General features: G+C 44.0%; 1 protein-coding gene across 1 annotated transcript in view; it reads right to left on the bottom strand.

Annotated features, from left to right (window-relative positions):
• Positions 1 to 20,994, bottom strand: part of LOC310861878 (ankyrin repeat and SAM domain-containing protein 1A) — a 153,177-nt gene that overhangs the window by 24,337 nt on the left and 107,846 nt on the right. Inside the window, exons 16-17 of the mRNA XM_083769584.1 lie at positions 17,124 to 17,193; positions 6,715 to 6,839 (exon numbers count right to left, since the gene is read on the bottom strand). Of these exons, the coding sequence (XP_083625710.1) occupies positions 6,715 to 6,839; positions 17,124 to 17,193 (195 nt within the window). The remainder of the gene's footprint in view (positions 1 to 6,714; positions 6,840 to 17,123; positions 17,194 to 20,994) is intronic.

The raw sequence follows: 20,994 nt of genomic DNA on the forward strand, positions 1-20,994 counted from the left end.
AACATCTCAGGTTTGATTCGGACAGAATCCTCTATTCCAGTGGTTCTCAAACTTTTTCGAGCAACGGCCTCCCACATTGACTCCCAAATTGACATATACATATTTGTTCGCATACTCCCCCATCTGAAAAAGTATGTAAAAGAAAGATAAATTAACTTTGAGAAACAAGGCTCTATTACGGGTTGTTCCCTCTGTATACTCTCTTATAAAGATAAAACAATCATCTTTTAAAAGCTCCTGCATAAACACTGTTTTATTGTTTTATGTGTACCCATGTGTCTTTACTGTATATTTATGTGATTTATGTTGTCTGCCTGTTATGATGCTTTGCCGTACAACAAATCGCCCCTCGGGGACAAAACTAATAAATGAACCTGAACCTATACCTCCCATACCGGTGACCTTGCCTATGGAAGGATGATTGAATGGGATTATTATATTCAGTGGAGTGAAAGGCTGCTGAGTGGATAAAATATCATACAACAACGGCCATTTTCAGCCCTGCGCTCGCCCACTCCCTCCCGAGGTAAACGAAGGGCCTCTGGCTGTAGGAACTCCAGGGATGTTGTGTGTTTGACTGACTGACACGGTGCAACTCTGTGGGGAAATCTATTTAATGCACTCTGACTAATGCAGCTCCGCTCCCGTCGTCCCGTCCGCCAAACAGCTGTAGCAGGGGAAGAGTGCTGTGTAGGCCTATAGGGCATTAAGCAACTAGGCCACTAGTTTACTGGTCCACAAGTACATCCACTAGTCCACCTTGTTGCTACTAGTTGACTAGTTTTGTTTAGACCTCAAGATCAGGTAGATTATAGTTATAGTCACCAATGTACACAGTTTGTATATGTACCAATATATATTTTTTTTCTTTTTTTTTACATCATAGGTAGTTAAACAACTAGGCAACTACCGGTAGTCAACTAGTAAAAATGACTAGAAGTGAATGCCCTAGGCCAACAGTGAACCAGGACAGTGGTTCACAAACTTTTCAGGTCGAGACCCAAAAGGGAGATTTAAGACACACTGAAAGATTTTTTTTTAGATTTTTTTCGTTATCGTTCACAACGTACCCCTGTCAGACTATCAGACCATTAACGTTTGTGTTGAATGTGTTCGCTATAGATTCGTTCCCATTGTGGTTCTCATGTAGTTTTCAAATGTTTATATAGGCTACTATTTAATTGGAGCAGGTGCTGGCAAATAACGGATTACTGTACATAATGTCAGATCAGTTAGCAGAGCGGAGCTGCTCTCACTCTGCATCACTATGATGACCATCTCTTCTTAAAGTTTAAACCATAAACCATAATATGATTGACAAACCTTGTTGTTTTTAAATTCTTCAAATGGACCAGCAGCGCATGTATCACTAGGCACTATGACTGAGGTAACTAACTATAGTTGCTTCACATCCAGGCAGCGGGTCGTGTGGATGTGTGATTTCTCCATCGCAACGCTTTTTCCCATCAAAGTGCCTAAACTCACACTCACACTATAACTTTGTGATCAATCAAATCAACCAGTGGTTGATGTTGTTTTCTGATAGGCTACGTGTTCTATTCTGTTGACATGATTGAGTCAAAGGGGCCAGGCTATAGAACAGGCGAAGAATAATGTTCATGTGATTTTAAATATGACAAGTTTCACTGTTGAAAGCAATCAACACACTCAATCCCCCTCAAAGAGCGAGAGAGAGAGAGAGAGAGAGAGAGAGAGAGAGAGAGAGAGAGAGAGAGAGAGGGAGAGGGAGAGAGAGAGAGAGAGAGAGAGAGAGAGAGAGAGAGAGAGAGGAGAGGGAGAGAGAGAGAGTGAAAGTGAGAGCGAGAGCGAGAAAGACTATCATCTCAACGATGGTGATTGATAACCATAGGGAGGGTTAATCTTTTATCACTTCATCACTAAGCAGCAAGCTATATACAGTAGGCTTTGATTATGATGATTTACAGTACATCGGGAGTCTGGCTGGCGAAGACTACAGATGAGCCTTTATTGATTGTGTCGTACCCCTCACAACAACACTCTGAATGTGCATGAAGGCACTTTAATGGGAGTTCACAGACTCTACTTATCCCAGTAGTCTTCCTTCCTCCACTAATGGATTTAACACGCCAGAAGAAAACCCTGAACCGTCACCACAGAGACTACACAACTAAATCTATGAATCCTTCCCCCCCCCCGATGTTATATTTGCCTGAATCGATTCGATTGCAGCAATTATCTTATTCCCAGTTAGACACTTAGTCGGTCTGTTGTGTTTGATGATAAACAAGAAAAAGAACAAAGCTCCGGACTATAACGATAACGGTTAAAAGTATCTCAGACAAACAGAACAAACTCTGGCTCTGTCCTTCACACACTGTGCTTCTAAAGCCCGGACTATAACGATAACGGTTAAAAGTATCTCAGACAAACAGAACAAACTCTGGCTCTGTCCTTCACACACTGTGCTTCTAAAGCCTGGCGCTTTCTGAGACAATCCTCTGTGAGCTCAGTGAGCTCTGTCTGCACAGAGGCAAGACTTAAAGCACGTTCCTTCTGCTCCAAAGCATCCCGTCATGACTGTCCTCGCCTTGACAGGCTAGCAATGTTAGAAGAAGCACTTTTTTTCTTTTCTTATTGCAACTAAAAAAGTTAAAAGTAAAAGTAGCGATAAGTAAGTTAAGTAGCCTTGCCGAGCCATGAGGCCCATAGGGCAGGAGCCTATCTCCTGTTTCTGTAGCGTGAGGCAGCTTGATGTACACCCCCTGGACACAACGCTAGTATGTCACAGGGACTTACCCCCAATCTAGCTCTGGTCCATAGCCTTCTACTGCTTCGTTTCTGCCCTGCAGTAAGGCTATGTGACTTTCCGTTTTAAATCTCAAATCGAAATCAGACCAGCCTCTCCTCTTTAGTGGAAATCTCACGAACGTTTGACCTACTCACCAATATTAACAGTTTGACTGTTTTTTACGATTAACCCGCATTTTAATCAACCCCCCTTCACTGCCGAGATTGTTGTATTACCTTTAGAGCATACGCTGAATTATTTGGGCTTTTAATCCGCGAAAATCCATCAAAAAAAGCTCCCGTGGTTTGTTATGATCTGTGTGTAGCATCCACCATCTTGGTGCACGCGGAAGACGCACACAAGATTGGTTTCAATGAGGCGTTGCACCCAATGCATTTCCATTGGCCTCAATTTCCCAGAAGCCCTAGCAGCCCACAGCATGTGACGATTTCCGGTTTCGTCATCACAGCGAAGCCATCCAGTCTCATACTCTGCGACGAAGACGGATTTTCTTTTGATTCATTACATTACGGCGGATTAAACACATAAAACAAAAGGCGGGTATGTCCGATACGGCAGCGACATTAACCTGGAGTAATCCATTCAAGGCACGGAAACTGTTAAGACAGGTTGTGTCAATAGAAAGCCTACTTTCCTTAGTGGAAGCACTCTGAGCCCCCCACCACACGTATAAACGGTACTTTTTGGCCAGAAAGGGATTTTCTTTCACTGTTCGTGAAATTTCCACAAAAGAGGAGAGGCTGGTCTGATTTCTGGGTGAGCTCTGCAGACAGAAGACTTACATCTCTGTGTGATCAGCATTCAGCAGCATCTCTGTGTGATCAGCATTCAGCAGCATCTCTGTGCTGCTGATCTGAGCCACAGTGGCCTTCAACGTACGTACAACCAACACAGTGTCACCATCCGTCACACTCAAAGGATCAGTGGTGCAAAGTAACCAAGTTAATTTATTCAAAATATTGTACTTGCTTACAGTAAAGTACAAATGTAAGATGGTTTGAAACGCAGCTCATCTTCCTAATAACTGTCTCTGCTCTGGGAGTCAATAAAAAGGCATCTAATTGTTTTGTATCTGTGCCTCAAAGCTCTGAACACTGAGTGCTATTGATCCATTTCCAAAATAAGACCTGGAGGACTCTGTAGGGTGGACGAGAGATCAGGATGGCTGGAATGAACCTTCATCATAGGACTATAATATGTTCAGTCATACTGACTGTTGTCATGCAATATCACTGGCCGAAAATAGCTTATAGATTATAGATTTTCAAGTGAACAGTGCGTAGAGAGAGACAGAGAGAGAGAGAGAGAGAGAGAGAGACAGAGAGAGAGGGAGAGAGATACTGTATTGTATTATATTGTGTTATTGATTAGACTTTGTTTCAAGTTTCTATAATTGGAATGCTATTATTATTATCTGTGATAACACTGAAACTAAGAAGGCATAGATAAGTGGAGACATCGATTTTAAAGAGACATTATCAAATCCACATCCAACACCGAGGATGGAGGGAGAAAGACTAAACTATCTTTAGGATCTACCTGTCCACACTGTTATTAAATGTGATCTTTAGGATCTACCTGTCCACTGCTATTATTTACCAGTGATCATATCAGATCAGACCCGTGTATTCAGAATTAGACATTGCGTTCATTGGTTGTCGTGGTAACAACGCAATGATATAGGCATGTGTAAAAATGATGACAGGCATTGGGTTATTTTCGCCAAGCGATACGCCGTTATGATGACGTGAGTTCAGGTTTCAGAGTCAGAGTGTCCAGAGACTCCAGACTGAGACACATCTTTAGTAATCTGATTTAAATCCCATTTAAAACCGCCTGGGAATGTGGATCATATCTCAAATGTGTCTCCATGTACAGTATGTTGTTTTAGCTGTTAAAAAAATATATATATTGATTAGATTTTCAAGCCTGGAACTAAATGGAGATGGAATAAATAAACCTTTTATTTTTGGTTCAACTTTAGCTTCTGAACATTCCTGAGCATTTCAACACCATCACAGGGTATTTAGCCAACTGAAACTAGACTAAAACAAACTAACAATATAAACAAAATGGAATTTCATTACAAATGTCTGTCAGAATCAACCCTTAGTTGGGGTGGGGGGGGGGGGTGACATGAGGTGAGAAGAGTGTTCCTCTTCTTAACACAATAACAATGTGTCCTGCGGTGACAAAGCTTCTAGGAACATCTTTGAATGCAGATTGAATGCGGTCTCTGTGTCACAGAGACCAGTTTCTTTTGGGAGCGTTCTCCGCATTGCTGGCTGTCTCTGAATGCCAAAACAATAAAAAGGTAATTACATTTTTGACATATTATTGTTTATAGCAGCTTTAAGAGGTACAATACTTGAGTAAATGTACGTAGTTACACCACTGTACGATACAAACATCTATGGTGGGTGATGCTGTGGATCAGCAGAGGCTCAGTCAGGAGTTAGAGCGAACTGGCAGGTTGCGAGTTTGATCCTCAGCTCCTGGCTGTGTGTCGACGTGTCGCTGAGCAAGACACCAAAGACCTAACCGTTTCTGACGAGGAGCAGGTTGGCATCTTCCCTCCGCTGACAGAGCAGTGTGTGAACGTGTGAACGGATAGGTGAATGTAATGCACATTATGTACAGCGCTTTGGAGAAACGTACAATTTACGACGCACAATTTACCATTTAGCAAGAGCTTATCATCATGGCTTAACGCACAAATCAAAACCTGCTTGCAGTGGTAATCAAACTGCGATTGAAAAATGGCAAGTGGAGCACTCAGGGGGTTTCAGCTTATTGGACTTCAAAGGAAGCTAATGGTACCGGCTGAGAGCTAATGGAGAGGTGACAACACAGCCATATGTGATGAGTTTACAAAACAACCTGCTGGAAGGAAATGGAAAGACTGGCACAGAGACAGAGAGAGAGAGAGAGAGGGAGAGGGAGAGGGAGAGGGAGAGGGAGAGGGAGAGGGAGAGAGAGAGAGAGAGAGAGAGAGAAGAGGAGAAACAGAGAGAGAACAACTAAACGAATCAGACGACACTGAACGCGCGGAGAGAGAAAACACTTAACTCCAGACAACACACAACCCATTTGAGCGAACCAGGAAGTGGAACAGAGAGGTGATACAGGGTGGACACTTAAACACACTCAGTAGACCCACAGACGTTCATGAGAAGTGCAGCGTACTACTTTCTTTACCTCGCTTATTGTAAGTCACCAAATAGTAGTATGCACGTAATCAACCAAATATATTGTATTGTTTTCTTTTTTTTAGGTCACTCACCAGGCAGTGGAGGGTCTAACACCCTAAGGTCACTCACCAGGTAGTGAGTGGTAAGGTCAAAGGTCACTCACCAGGCAGTGGAGGGTCTAACACCCTAAGGTCACTCACCAGGTAGTGAGTGGTAAGGTCAAAGGTCACTCACCAGGCAGTGGAGGGTCTAACACCCTAAGGTCACTCACCAGGCAGTGGAGGGTCTAACACCTTAAGGTCACTCACCAGGTGCTGAGTGGAGGGTCTAACACAGTGAGTGGAGGGTCAAAGGTCACTCACCAGGTAGTGAGTGGAGGGTCAAAGGTCACTCACCAGGTTGTGAGTGGAGGGTCAAAGGTCACTCACCAGGTAGTGAGTGGAGGGTCAAAGGTCACTCACCAGGTAGTGAGTGGAGGGTCAAAGGTCACTCAGCAGGTAGTGAGTGGTAAGGTCAAAGGTCACTCACCAGGTAGTGAGTGGTAGGGTCAAAGGTCACTCACCAGGTAGTGAGTGGTAGGGTCAAAGGTCACTCACCAGGTAGTGAGTGGAGGGTCTAACACAGCCAGTGGTAAGGTCAAAGGTCACTCACCAGGTAGTGAGTGGAGGGTCAAAGGTCACTCACCAGGTAGTGGAGGGTCTAACAGTGAGAGGAGGGTCAAAGGTCACTCACCAGGTAGTGCAGGTCGTCGAAGCCGTTGAGCAGCAGCTTGCTCTCGTACTGCGGCAGCCCCACGTGCTCCAGCCAATCACCCACCGGCTGCTCCAGCAGCCTGGACCCCGCCACGGCAGCGCCACCTGGCGTTGACAGAGGGAAGCGCTTGAGCAGAGAGAAACCCTTGAGGCGGTAACAGCGACACCCGGAGGGCGACAGGGTGCACTGCCACATCATCCGGGGCCAGCAGAGGCAGCCGCCACAGGGGGCGCCGCCGTCCGCGTCATCGGCGAGCGGCTGGTGAGACAGTGTCGCCCGCGGGACGGGGTGGCGGCGGCTCCCGCCGGGTCAGCGGAGGCCGAGGGCCACGGTTTCCGACGGAACACAACTATATACCCCTTGGTCTCCACCAGGGGGCAGCGCCGCGGTGCTCAAGACGGTTGTTTATACCAGCTTGAGAAGAGCAAAAAAAAAAGGGGGGAGTCCTGCACAGTCTTCACTTGCAAAAATAAAAAAATAGTTTAATGCAGATACGTTTCGGTTGCACGGACATCCACCAGGCGTATGACGTTTATACAAGCTCTAATCTACCATATACCCTAAACATTTCCAAAAGTGGAAGTCCGAAACGCCATTTTGTTTTAATAATATGCACTATTAAAACAAAAGGTCTGAGTCCCAAGCGTTGGGTGAATGGAAGCTGGTTGCGTACAAGTTAAAATCCACAACACATCTTTGGTCTGTTAAAAAGAAAATACAAAATTGTCTGTAAGAAGCACAACAAAAGCAACAACGTCCATGTCCCGTGTGTCAGGAAATAGACTTTGCTGAAGATTAAAAACTCACAGGTCTAATTAAACGCACATCCTATACAATCCCATGGTTTTATGAGAAACCTGGCTAGGAGACGGAGAGGAGTGAAGCACTGCATGATCTCTGAATCCTCTGGAAACTCTGGAGGAGACGGAAGAGCAGACCGCTGGATCTGGACGACTGCCGACCACACTCATCCCTGATGCACCGATCTGACCTCGTCAGCAGACCGCACGCACACACACACGCACACAAACACACGCACGCACACGCACGAGCGCACGAGGCAGTACAGCAGAACAAAGAGGAACTACACACACAGGCTAATAGAAAACCATGTGTCCAGTCACGGTGCAACGCAGAGAGGAGTCCAGGATCTGACCACAACCGGAGACACAACTTGAACACAACTGACTCCGTTTAACTGTAGACATGCATTTCATCTAAAAGTCATTCCAGTCCATAAACAAAAAAACACACGCACACACCTTGTTGTAACCATTCAAACTCAGCCTCTGAATGTTGATAGTCGTGTCATTATAAACTATATCATTCTAAATCAACACCATCGTTCTTAAAAGGGACGCATTTATCAGATCAGGATCATGGAGACGAAAAACAAAACAAACGGAGAAAAATAAAGAATAATAAATCAAAAGCGGAAACTCAACTCAACAAAATATCATCGTAACATTAAAATTAGCGGACGAAAACGGCTGGTCATTTAACTTTATGTGTCCCTTTAACTGTGTACGTTCTTTCCATGTCACTAGCTGCCCACCCTCCCACCACCACCACCATGACACACACACACACACACACACACACACACAGTCCCGTTGAGGGCAGATTCCAGGTCACACTGCAGACCAACTCCTCAGTAGTTACAGACGAGTCCCGTCAGCTCCGCAAAACAAACATTCCTCAATTGGACGTGAACTCCGGCTCCCTCTGCCTGTCTGTCTGTCTGTCTGTCTGTCTGTCTTGTCCTGTCCTGTCCTGTCCTGTCCTGTCCTGTCCTGTCCTGTCCTGTCCTGTCCTGTCCTGCTGAAGTCCAGTGGGTCTCAGCAGGCTGAAGAACAGAGCAGCATATCCTGGAGGTCTAACGACGCAACGTAACGTCCTTCCATCGTCCTGATGAAATGCTGCTATAGCTGCTCCTCACTGTACTTCCTATACTCTCTCTCTCTCTCTCTCTCTCTCTCTCTCTCTCTGTGTCTCTCTCTCTCCTCTCTCTCTCTCTCTCTCTCTCTCTCTCTCTCTCTCTCTCTCTGTGTCTCTCTCTCTCTCTCTCTCTCTGTGTCTCTCTCTCTCCTCTCTCTCTCTCTCCTCTCTCTCTCTTCCCCCTCTCTCTCTCCCCCTACTTGCTTGCATGCGTCTCTCCCCTCCCTTCACTGCCTCCCCTCCTCCTCCTCCTCCTCTCCTCTCTCTGCATCATGGGTGTTTGTTTGTCCATTTAGCTTACAGATCCCCCTCAATAATTTCCTCTCTCTCTCCCTCCCTCCCTCCCTCCCTCCCTCCCTCCCTCCCTCCCTCCCTCCCTCCCTCCCTCTCCCTCTGACCTAACCCCCCCTCCATCCATTTCACTTTGACGAGGTAATGGCTAATCAATCAGCAGATAAAAATATAATGACAAAAAGGCACGGCCGCCCGCTTGTTGGGATGGAGCCACAGGCTCTGGCAGCCGATTGGACAGGACTCAAGGTTCAAGCGACCCGCTGGACAGGCTCTGGCAGCCGATTGGACAGGGTTCAAGGTTCAAGCGACCCGCTGGACAGGCGATAATAACAGCTTTGCTGCAGTCTTGGGTCATTCTTGGCTTTATTCTCTGTTGTACGACAGATCTACAAGTTCAGAACGCATCGCAGGCATCAGGTCTATAAAGACAGATCTACAAGTTCAGAACACATAGCAGGCATCACGTCTATAAAGACAGATCTACAAGTTCAGAAGGCATCGCAGGCATCATGTCTATAAAGACAGATCTACAAGTTCAGAAGGCATCGCAGGCATCAGGTCTATAAAGACAGATCTACAAGTTCAGAACGCATGGCAGGCATCACGTCTATAAAGACAGATCTACAAGTTCAGAACGCATCGCAGGCCTCATGTCTATAAAGACAGATCTACAAGTTCAGAACGCATCGCAGGCATCACGTCTATAAAGGCAGATCTACAAGTTCAGAAGGCATCGCAGGCATCATGTCTATAAAGACAGATCTACAAGTTCAGAACGCATCGCAGGCATCACGTCTATAAAGACAGATCTACAAGTTCAGAAGGCATCGCAGGCATCACGTCTATAAATACAGATCTACAAGTTCAGAACGCATCGCAGGCATCACGTCTATAAAGACAGATCTACAAGTTCAGAACGCATCGCAGGCATCACGTCTATAAAGACAGATCTACAAGTTCAGAACGCATCGCAGGCATCACGTCTATAAAGACAGATCTACAAGTTCAGAACGCATGGCAGGCATCACGTCTATAAAGACAGATCTACAAGTTCAGAAGGCATCGCAGGCATCACGTCTATAAAGACAGATCTACAAGTTCAGAACGCATCGCAGGCATCATGTCTATAAAGACAGATCTACAAGTTCAGAAGGCATCGCAGGCATCACGTCTATAAAGACAGATCTACAAGTTCAGAAGGCATCGCAGGCATCACGTCTATAAAGACAGATCTACAAGTTCAGAAGGCATCGCAGGCATCACGTCTATAAAGACAGATCTACAAGTTCAGAAGGCATCGCAGGCATCACGTCTATAAAGACAGATCTACAAGTTCAGAAGGCATCGCAGGCATCACGTCTATAAAGACAGATCTACAAGTTCAGAACGCATCGCAGGCATCACGTCTATAAAGACAGATCTACAAGTTCAGAAGGCATCGCAGGCATCATGTCTATAAAGACAGATCTACAAGTTCAGAAGGCATCGCAGGCATCACGTCTATAAAGACAGATCTACAAGTTCAGAAGGCATCGCAGGCATCACGTCTATAAAGACAGATCTACAAGTTCAGAACGCATCGCAGGCATCACGTCTATAAAGACAGATCTACAAGTTCAGAACGCATCGCAGGCATCACGTCTATAAAGACAGATCTACAAGTTCAGAACGCATGGCAGGCATCACGTCTATAAAGACAGATCTACAAGTTCAGAAGGCATCGCAGGCATCACGTCTATAAAGACAGATCTACAAGTTCAGAACGCATCGCAGGCATCACGTCTATAAAGACAGATCTACAAGTTCAGAAGGCATCGCAGGCATCACGTCTATAAATACAGATCTACAAGTTCAGAACGCATCGCAGGCCTCACGTCTATAAAGACAGATCTACAAGTTCAGAACGCATCGCAGGCATCACGTCTATAAAGACAGATCTACAAGTTCAGAACGCATCGCAGGCATCACGTCTATAAAGACAGATCTACAAGTTCAAAACGCATCGCAGGCCTCATGTCTATAAAGACAGATCTACAAGTTCAGAAGGCATCGCAGGCCTCACGTCTATAAAGACAGATCTACAAGTTCAGAAGGCATCGCAGGCATCACGTCTATAAAGACAGATCTACAAGTTCAGAACGCATCGCAGGCATCACGTCTATAAAGACAGATCTACAAGTTCAGAACGCATGGCAGGCATCACGTCTATAAAGGCAGATCTACAAGTTCAGAACGCATGGCAGGCATCACGTCTATAAAGGCAGATCTACAAGTTCAGAAGGCATCGCAGGCATCACGTCTATAAAGACAGATCTACAAGTTCAGAAGGCATCGCAGGCATCACGTCTATAAAGACAGATCTACAAGTTGAGAAGGCATCGCAGGCATCACGTCTATAAAGACAGATCTACAAGTTCAGAACGCATCGCAGGCATCACGTCTATAAAGACAGATCTACAAGTCTAGAAGGCATCGCAGGCCTCATGTCTATAAAGACAGATCTACAAGTCTAGAAGGCATCGCAGGCCTCATGTCTATAAAGCAAAAATAAAAAGATAAAAACAGACAATGCCCTGACATGCACTGTGTGGGCATTAATATTTAAAGACCTCAATCCAATGCAGTAAATAAATATATAGACAACAATGGCTACAATAAATCCAGCCCAGTGCTTCGGTGTGGTGTGATTAGGGCTGTGCTTTGAATGTAAACCGTGGGCTGGTGGATTAGATGTACTGAGTGATGTTGGGACAAGAGGGACAGAGGAGTCAATGCCACAGGGTTTCTCTACTACATGTCAGTGGTTCTTCGATTTCTCTAAAATAGCAGTCAGATCTGCTATTTTTCAATAGCTAAAGCATAACATAATGCTTACACCAAAAGGGGTTAAACTGTTAAAGTGTGTCAGTGTGGGTTTCGTCAAATATTAGGCCAATGAAAAGCGACTACATTGTCTACACTAGTGACTACACTACATTGTCTACACTAGTGACTACACTACATTGTCTACACTAGTGACTACACTACATTGTCTACACTAGTGACTACACTACATTGGATCCATTGAAATACAGGTTCTTATAGAATCAACCTTTTTTTTGGACATACACGGTTTCCACGTTGACCGAAAGCGCCCACATGCACTTGTTTGTCTTTGTCTTTGTTGGTGGCAAGAATAGCTTGTCTGGACGACTGGGACCAATCGCTGGGCAGGAAGAAAATAGGGTACAGCGCCAGAGTATGGAATATGCCACGCACGTATGCACGCACGTACGCACGCACGCATGCACGCAGGCACGCACGCACGCAGTAGCCGGACCCCCTAACGGGTCCATTTGGTTCACTCTCAGAGTAAAATTAACATTTTCGTTTTCCAATATAAATTGTGGTACCCGAGGTAGAAATGCCATTAAATCGAGGGTCCGTAGCGTAATGTGTGTGAAAATCACTGCTAGAGCCGTACAAATCTTCCCTTATGGGGGTCACTGGCACATCTTCAAACGGGGGGTCCGTGGCCTAATACATGTTGATTTGGGGGTCCGTGGCCTAATACATGTTGATTTGGGGGTCCGTGGCCTAATACATGTTTGTCACGGGGCAACCCGTGCCCTATAGACACTAGAAGACTCCACAAGGTGAAACTGAACATTACAAACGCACACTGCACAGCGGCTCCCATTAATTGACTGTCATTAAGCTCCTTGGAGGTGTGGCTATGTGTAGCATCATATACTGTACTACTTATCGGTGTTGCCTAATGCTATCATAATTGTTTTGTGTTTGATGTGATGCCTTGGAAAACATTCAGACTCTAAATGTGTAATTGTATAGTTGGTCTAACTCATGGGTCATGGTTTACCTTGTTTGAGTAGATTGGTCCAATTACTAATCATTGTGGGTGGGGTCTCACCTGGTATATAAGGGAGGCTTGTGGAAATGTTTGGGAGATTGCTCAGTTGGCTTGAGACAGCAAAGAGACAACACCAAGGGAGAGCTGCCAGGGTCTTCAGGAAAGGCATAGCCTGTTTTCAGTGTCTTTAGTTCTTGGTTTGTTGTTTTTGTCTTTGTTAGTTATCAAGTGTTTATTTCTTACTTTTGGTTTTTGAAAGTGTATTGTGGCCAGTATCATTTGTGCAGTATTTGGTTTTGCCTCAGACCCAGGCTGTGACAATCCGTCATATGGGCTGTTCATCAGTTTTGGAGGTAAATAAATACAACAAAAGATGTACATTCTTGGACTGCGTCTATTCTTGGAGCCTTGGCCGTTCGGGCAACTTTACATGTGGTGGCAGCGGAAAAAGAAGAAAAGACAGTCCAGAATGCCTACAAAGCAACATCACCAGCAGCAGAAAGCCATACTCTTGGAGGAAGAGGGTGCCACAGGGGGAGCTGTCGAGGAAGGCTTCCAACCCATGGTGGACACAGCCACTTCCCAAGAGGCAAGCTTTGCCAACCACATCAAGCTGGTGGAGCCGGTTCATCAGTTCCAGAGGGACAATGGTACAGAGAAGGTGAAGGAGAGGCAGCAGTTCAGTGGCCTCAACCTCCGGATGGCCCAGCTCCAGGGGACAGGACGCCACAGGGGGCACAGCCATGGCACCTGCTGGGGAAGCAGTGTCTACTACTGGTTCACTTGTGGGGTGAGAACTTTGGTGGTCTTCTTTCGAGGACGCCACAGGGGGCGTCATCTGAAGGGGGGGGAAATGTCACGGGGCAACCCGTGCCCTATAGACACTAGAAGACTCCACAAGGTGAAACTGAACATTACAAACGCACACTGCACAGCGGCTCCCATTAATTGACTGTCATTAAGCTCCTTGGAGGTGTGGCTATGTGTAGCATCATATACTGTACTACTTATCGGTGTTGCCTAATGCTATCATAATTGTTTTGTGTTTGATGTGATGCCTTGGAAAACATTCAGACTCTAAATGTGTAATTGTATAGTTGGTCTAACTCATGGGTCATGGTTTACCTTGTTTGAGTAGATTGGTCCAATTACTAATCATTGTGGGTGGGGTCTCACCTGGTATATAAGGGAGGCTTGTGGAAATGTTTGGGAGATTGCTCAGTTGGCTTGAGACAGCAAAGAGACAACACCAAGGGAGAGCTGCCAGGGTCTTCAGGAAAGGCATAGCCTGTTTTCAGTGTCTTTAGTTCTTGGTTTGTTGTTTTTGTCTTTGTTAGTTATCAAGTGTTTATTTCTTACTTTTGGTTTTTGAAAGTGTATTGTGGCCAGTATCATTTGTGCAGTATTTGGTTTTGCCTCAGACCCAGGCTGTGACAATCCGTCATATGGGCTGTTCATCAGTTTTGGAGGTAAATAAATACAACAAAAGATGTACATTCTTGGACTGCGTCTATTCTTGGAGCCTTGGCCGTTCGGGCAACTTTACAATGTTGATTTGATTTGGGGGTCCTTGACACGAAAAAGTTTGGGAACCACTGCCCTGCGGGGTGACTTTGGCAGAAAGACCCCGGCTAGCTGTATCTGGGTTAGAGAACAGAGACTGGAAGCACCGTTCTGAAACAAATGGGGACATCCCCGGAGTTATATACTACAGTACTACATCATTGAGTTATATACTACAGTACTACATCATTGAGTTATATACTACAGTACTACATCATTGAGTTATATACTACAGTACTACATCATTGAGTTATATACTACAGTACTACATCATTGCCTTGATGCCTTCGCTCCATATTGCATCTTTTTTTGAGTGGTGCAACCACTCCAAGGAACAGCAATGTCCGTGTTCAACTATGTGTTGGTTCACATGTGTATGTGTTCATGAGCACCAGTATGACTGACTACCAGTAGGGGCGCTGTTGTACCAGAAACAGAGAGAGACAGAGAGATACAGTAGTATTAGTGCTGCACTGTTGCCTGCTAGAGAGAGAGAGAGAGAGAGAGAGAGAGAGAGAGAGAGAGAGAGAGAGAGAGAGAGAGAGAGAGAGAGAGAGAGAGAGAGAGAGAGAGAGAGGAGAGGAGAGGAGAGGGGGGAGAGGAGAGGAGGGGGGGGGAGAGGGGAGTTGCAACACTCAGTTCACACAGGTGTGATTTTTTTCATAAGTTGTTGATTTTATGAATATCGAAACAATGAAAAGTAATCAACGAGAGCTTGTGACTAAATAATTCCCTCAGAAGAACGAATGTCAAACCAACCCCTGGGTTTAAAAATATATTACAATATACAGGCTGAAGCCACAGAAGAGTGTCCAGAACCAGAACCAGAACCCCGGGCCTAGGCTGTGGCTGCCGATGTCAGCTCATCAGAAAGAACACCAGCTGTCCACACCTCTGGTGCACGTTGTCAGAGGAGGAAAGTAACTAAGTACATTTACTCAAGTACTGTAGGCTATTTAAGTACAACGTTGAGGCATTTCCCACTTTACTTATGCATCTCCAATTTACAATACTTTTACTCCATCACATCACAGAGGCAAATATATTGCACTTTTTACTCTACTACAATTATTTGAAAACTTGAAACAAAAAACATACCTTAACCAATTCAGCCCTATATACAAATGAGTCCATTTGATAATAGCCAATCTGCTATTTTCAAAAGGTTTTATGCACGGAAACGGAACATTGAATTGGGACATTCTGCACCATGAGCACTTTTACTTTTGGTACATGTACCAAACACGTTAAATGTTTTTCCACCACTGTGTGTTGTTCTTCCCGGCTGCCAGCGGCCTCCTCTATTTTAACTGTATCTGAGAGCTAGCTTGATTTCCCTTGAGGCTATTCAGATAGCTCCATTGATCAGGAAGGGATGGTTAGTGACAATTTAAACTATACAAACGTGTGGAAAAGCTCGGCTAATAAGACGTCTAGAGACAAATAAGCGTATACTAGCCTTTTGGCCAAAGCACAATCATCACCGTCGGGCAGAAACCTCGTATATATATATATCCCCATTTTAACGTAAATACATCTAGTAGAAGTGCGCCTGTCATTTGTGATGAAATAATATGTACCTCGAATCAATTCGGAACACAGTATGTAAGTCATGTACATGTGACATATATTTTTATTCTTATGATCAATTAAGATAGCAATCAATCAATCAATCAGGTTGTGTTTTTATTTTTTTGAAAGGTTTTGGAAATACAAGGTTTCCCACCCATCCATGACAAAATCCTGCAAATCATGTAAGACTAACATAGACATAGTTGTAAAGTGTGAAGGTTTTGAGGAAAGGTTGGAAGATAAAGCTAAGCAAACTAAAGCCATAACGGTCTCTACCAGAGGCCAAGAGCAAAGCTACGCTACAGCCTTTTATTCTCCAGCCTGAGGGAACCCATATAAACCTAAAACCAACAGCGATGGGATTTATTCCACAACGTTGAAGCATAAGGAGATAAAACCCACACATTTAAACCCCACAGAAAATAAATATTCATCTCCCATAATATGCACCAATAAGTACTGAGATAACACCAGCTCTTAAAGGCACTGGAGAAAAAAGAAAGGTAATATTATTAACAGCCAAGTTAATTTCCCCCGAATGGAAGAAAGCTGTGCAAGAGTGTCTGGGTTCATATACAATATTTAAAAGAAGAAAAGTCATGTCCATGTACTGAACTAACTGCATTTACTTCCCAATACAAACCTTGAACCTGCCTTTCTCTGTGTGTCGTTTTGCATTTATTCTCTTTGCTGGACTTGTATATAGATATTTATATTTATATATAGATATCCCTGAGTTAACACAACTGGACCCATGCAGGGTCATTAAAAGAAAACCTGACATCACAAAACCACACATATCCAGACGCAAACTCGCCCACGCTGTGGTATCTGAAGCTAAACAGTGTAGAGCGGAAAGCAGCTGCACGTGGGGAAGATAATTATGTTACTGCCGGTACCAGGCGGTAAAATGAGTTCTCGCACAATAGCGCTGGTCACGTAAGATAGGGCCCTGTATGTTACGAGTGCAGCATGGGTTTATATAATGATGATAATATGAAGTTATACAGTAACTGTAAGATAGGGCCCTGTATGCTACGAGTGCAGCATGGGTTTATATAATGATAATATGAAGTTATACAGTAACTGTAAGATAGGGCCCTGTATGCTACGAGTGCAGCATAGGTTTATATAATGATGATAATATGAAGTTATACTGTAGTAACTGTACCTGGCGTGGCGTACTGCTGGTCTCGGGAGAAGTCGATGCCGGCGCCAATCAGAGTCATGATCTTCTCGATCTGAGGAGAGAGCAGAGCAGAGGAGAACAACAACATGGCATGAGAACAGAACCGACCCCGTTGAAGGATTACCGGACTATAGACACTTTCTTACCTTAACCCATTCTGACCTGAGATCAGATTCTATTCTATCTATCAGATTTCTATGTCAGTCGTTCTTTGATTTTTCAAAAATAGCAGACCTACAAGCTCATAGCGCGCCACTCGGTAGCGCTATGAGCTTGTAGATCTGCTATTTTTCAATAGCTAAAGCACGACATGATGCTAACACCAAAATGGGTTTCCGCCCAAAATGGGTTAATCTGATGTTATTATTATATCCCAGAACGAGTGATACAGATGATTTTGTTTTATTATTATTAGATATCAGTCTTTCATAATGACTAAATATACTCTCCACGGTGTGTAGAGTATTTAGTTGCCGCCGTAGTGGAATATGAAAAATTAATTTTTGAGCTATAAAAATAAATGAAACCGCGAAACCCCCACCGCCCACGCTCAGTTGTGAAAACTTTCATCTGTACCACGCATTTCAGGATATATAATAACAGAATAAGGTAAGAAAACGGCTATTCCGGGATTATCATTTAATGGATTAATTGAACCCATAACCAGCAAACTGACTTCATAGATGATTTAAACCCATAACCACCTTATCTGACCCCATTGATGGTGTATTTTTCTTCTTCTCCGTGTCGGCAAAACAGTATTGAGTATTACTTTTTTTATACTAGCATTGTGGAAGTTTAAAGGAGAATTCCATGTTAGAATGCTTTCTTATCTTTCTTACCTTGTTACGTCCCCACCAAAGAGGTCCAGGTGTTTTTTGTGCAAAAGCTCCTTATTGGCTATTTTCCCTACCATAAGCCCTCAATGAATTGCATTGCATTGAATGGGAATTGAATGGGGCTATGGGGTGTTATGCTAGTTCGCTTATTTCCATCGAAAGAAGTAGTAAAGTGTGCCGCTTGGGATGTTATTTACATTATGAAGAGAGGATATATACAAAGAAATTATAATTTTGAGCAATGAAAATAAGCGAATTAGCACAACAACCCATAGCCCCATTCAATTCCCATTAAATTCAATGCAATTCATTTAGGGCTTATGGTAGGGGAAATAGCCAACAAGGAGATTTTGCACAAAATATGAAAATAACACCTGGACCTCTTTGGTGGGGACGTAACAACTACAAAGAAAGGTAAGAAAGCCTTTTAGTATGGAATTGTCCTTTAAAGCTCTGGCATCTCACAATACCAGAGCTTTAAACTTTAACTTTTTTTAGAAGACACTAAAATGTGTAAAGCAACTCTATTCAGGAGACATGATGTATTCTTCATGCCCAAGGCAGGTATTCCATAATCTTTCACAGTGTTTTTGTGCCGTAGTTTAATATTAGGTAAACACATTTTCCTATAGCTTCATAAAAAATAAAGCGCTGGTGCCTTGCAACCAAAAATAATGCTGTTCATATTTTCACAAGTAACCCAATGTCTAATTTGCCGTAATCACAATGCATTTAATTGAATCATGATGATAATAACAACGGAGGTAAAACGACAGAGCCAGAGATTAACGATGAAGAAACAATGTAATCTTCAACCAGAGTTCACAGGAGGTCCAGATGCAGATCCCAGTGAATAATGGCCGACTTATCGTCCACAGAGACCAACAGTTTTGGGTTTCCACCCGACAGACAGAGACGATATACTGATCTATTATCCAGAACACAGAGAGCAGGACGACGCAGAACACCACAGAGATATAAAGAAGAGATCTACAACTCTATGAAACAATCACCATCCACCAGAGTAATATAACACACATCCATGCAGCATACATTTGTAAATAATGCATGTGAATATGGACTCTACCACCCTCTAGGAAGAATCACTACACCACAGGGATGCACACATGCACCCTTACACGCATGCACGCGCACGCACACGCACACACACACACACACACACACACACACACACACACACACACACACACACACACACACACACACACAGGCAAATCCCTTCACAATCATTCACTGGGGCAGTGAAGCTGCAGTGTGCAATATTACACCTGTCACACAGCTATAGACAAAGCCCCTTCCTCCCATCCCATCAAGGCTCTGGTGTGTGCGTGTGCGCGCGCACGTGCGTGTGTGTGCATGGCTGAGTATGGAGGGAGAGGGGGGTGTACATATAACAGATGTGTAAGAAAACATCGATACACAATAATCTTATGAGGCTGTATCGATTCTCAACACCGAAAAGATTGTTTATTTTTTACTGGTATAGAGCGTCGCAGTCCCGCCCCCTTTCAGAACGAGTGGCCCAGGAAAGAATTCCCCATTCATTTTCCCCATAGGCTTTTCAAAAAGTATTTATTTAAAGACATTTACGCCGGCGGACAAAGCCAACTCAAATCGTGACAACAAACACAATGTTTTGGGTACAACACTTTTTGTTTAGTTTTTCTTCTTAGTAATTAATTAGATGAAGCCTATGGGGAACATGAATGGGGAATTCTTTCCTGGGCCACTCCTCGTTCTTAACCCATTCTGACCTGAGATCAGATTCTAAAAATGTCTTCTACATCCTGACAGTTTCCTGAAAAAGCTATGTTTCTATGTCAGTCGTTCTTCGATTATTCTAAAATAGCAGACCTACAAGCTTGCTTGTTATGCTTGAGCTATTTTTCAATAGCTTAAGCATAACATAATGCTAACACCAGAAGTGGTTCCCACCCAAAATGGGTTAAAGGGGGCGGGACTGCGACACTCTATAGGGCATAGGCTTAAAAAAAAGAGTAGTGCAATAATGCTGCATGTTACAGCAGGGACTGTGATGAATATGAATGGTGTCTTCTGTATTTTATGAAAAGTGTTCGTAACATTAGACATTTATCTTTAAACTTGAGGTTCGGGCCAGGACGCGGCCCTAGTCATAGTCTAAGTCATAGTGACATGCCTATATATGGGCATATGGTTTGTTTATGGTCATGTCCGAGTCAAGAGTGACATACTGTAGGTGTGGTCCGTTCGTCTGTCCGGCCACCCTCCCTCCCATTAGCAAACTTTAATATAGGAACGCACTATAACATAACTCCTTTCTTTAATGCATCACAATATATTGTCTGTACAGTATGTATTCACATTTGTTGGATGGTGGATGGACAATTTCATTTTGTCATTGAAAACAAGTGTACAAAATCATTTACTCTAAGCGTAAGCTAATGGGGTTCAGAATAAATAAACAAATACATAAAGTAATGTCTATAAGGTGAATCATAAATAATGGTCAGATTCTTAGCAGTAAAAAGCCCCCAACAGGGAGGCACAACTGACTGGCAGCTGCTGCTACACTTGGAACGTTTTCAAACGAATGCCTCACAATCTATAAGAACACAAAGGTGAGCGTTAAACCATATTCGGCAGTGGCTCAGGAGGTAGAGCGGTCGCTTGTGAACCGACAGGTTCCCGGTTCAATCCCGGGGGAGTTAGTGTCATTGAGCAAGACACTGGACCCCTAATTGCTCCTGATGAGCAGGTTGGTGGTGCCTTGCACGCCGTCAGTGTGTGAATGTAATGCACATTGTAAAGCCTCTTAAAAGGTGCTATATGAACACATTTGAGAATTTGAGATTCATGCACTGATGTGAAAGAAAGGTCGTAGACGATTTATACACAGAAAATAGCCGATCTCCAAGCTGACACAATGCGACGTGTTGGAGGCTTGAAAACCAGCCATTTTCAGCGTGCGGCCCTGCCGCGTCACTCTATAAATCAGGCCTTAGGATGAATCC

This window comes from Protomyctophum parallelum (assembly GCF_964188405.1).
Source record: "Protomyctophum parallelum genome assembly, chromosome: 7".
Lineage (NCBI taxonomy): Eukaryota > Metazoa > Chordata > Actinopteri > Myctophiformes > Myctophidae > Protomyctophum > Protomyctophum parallelum.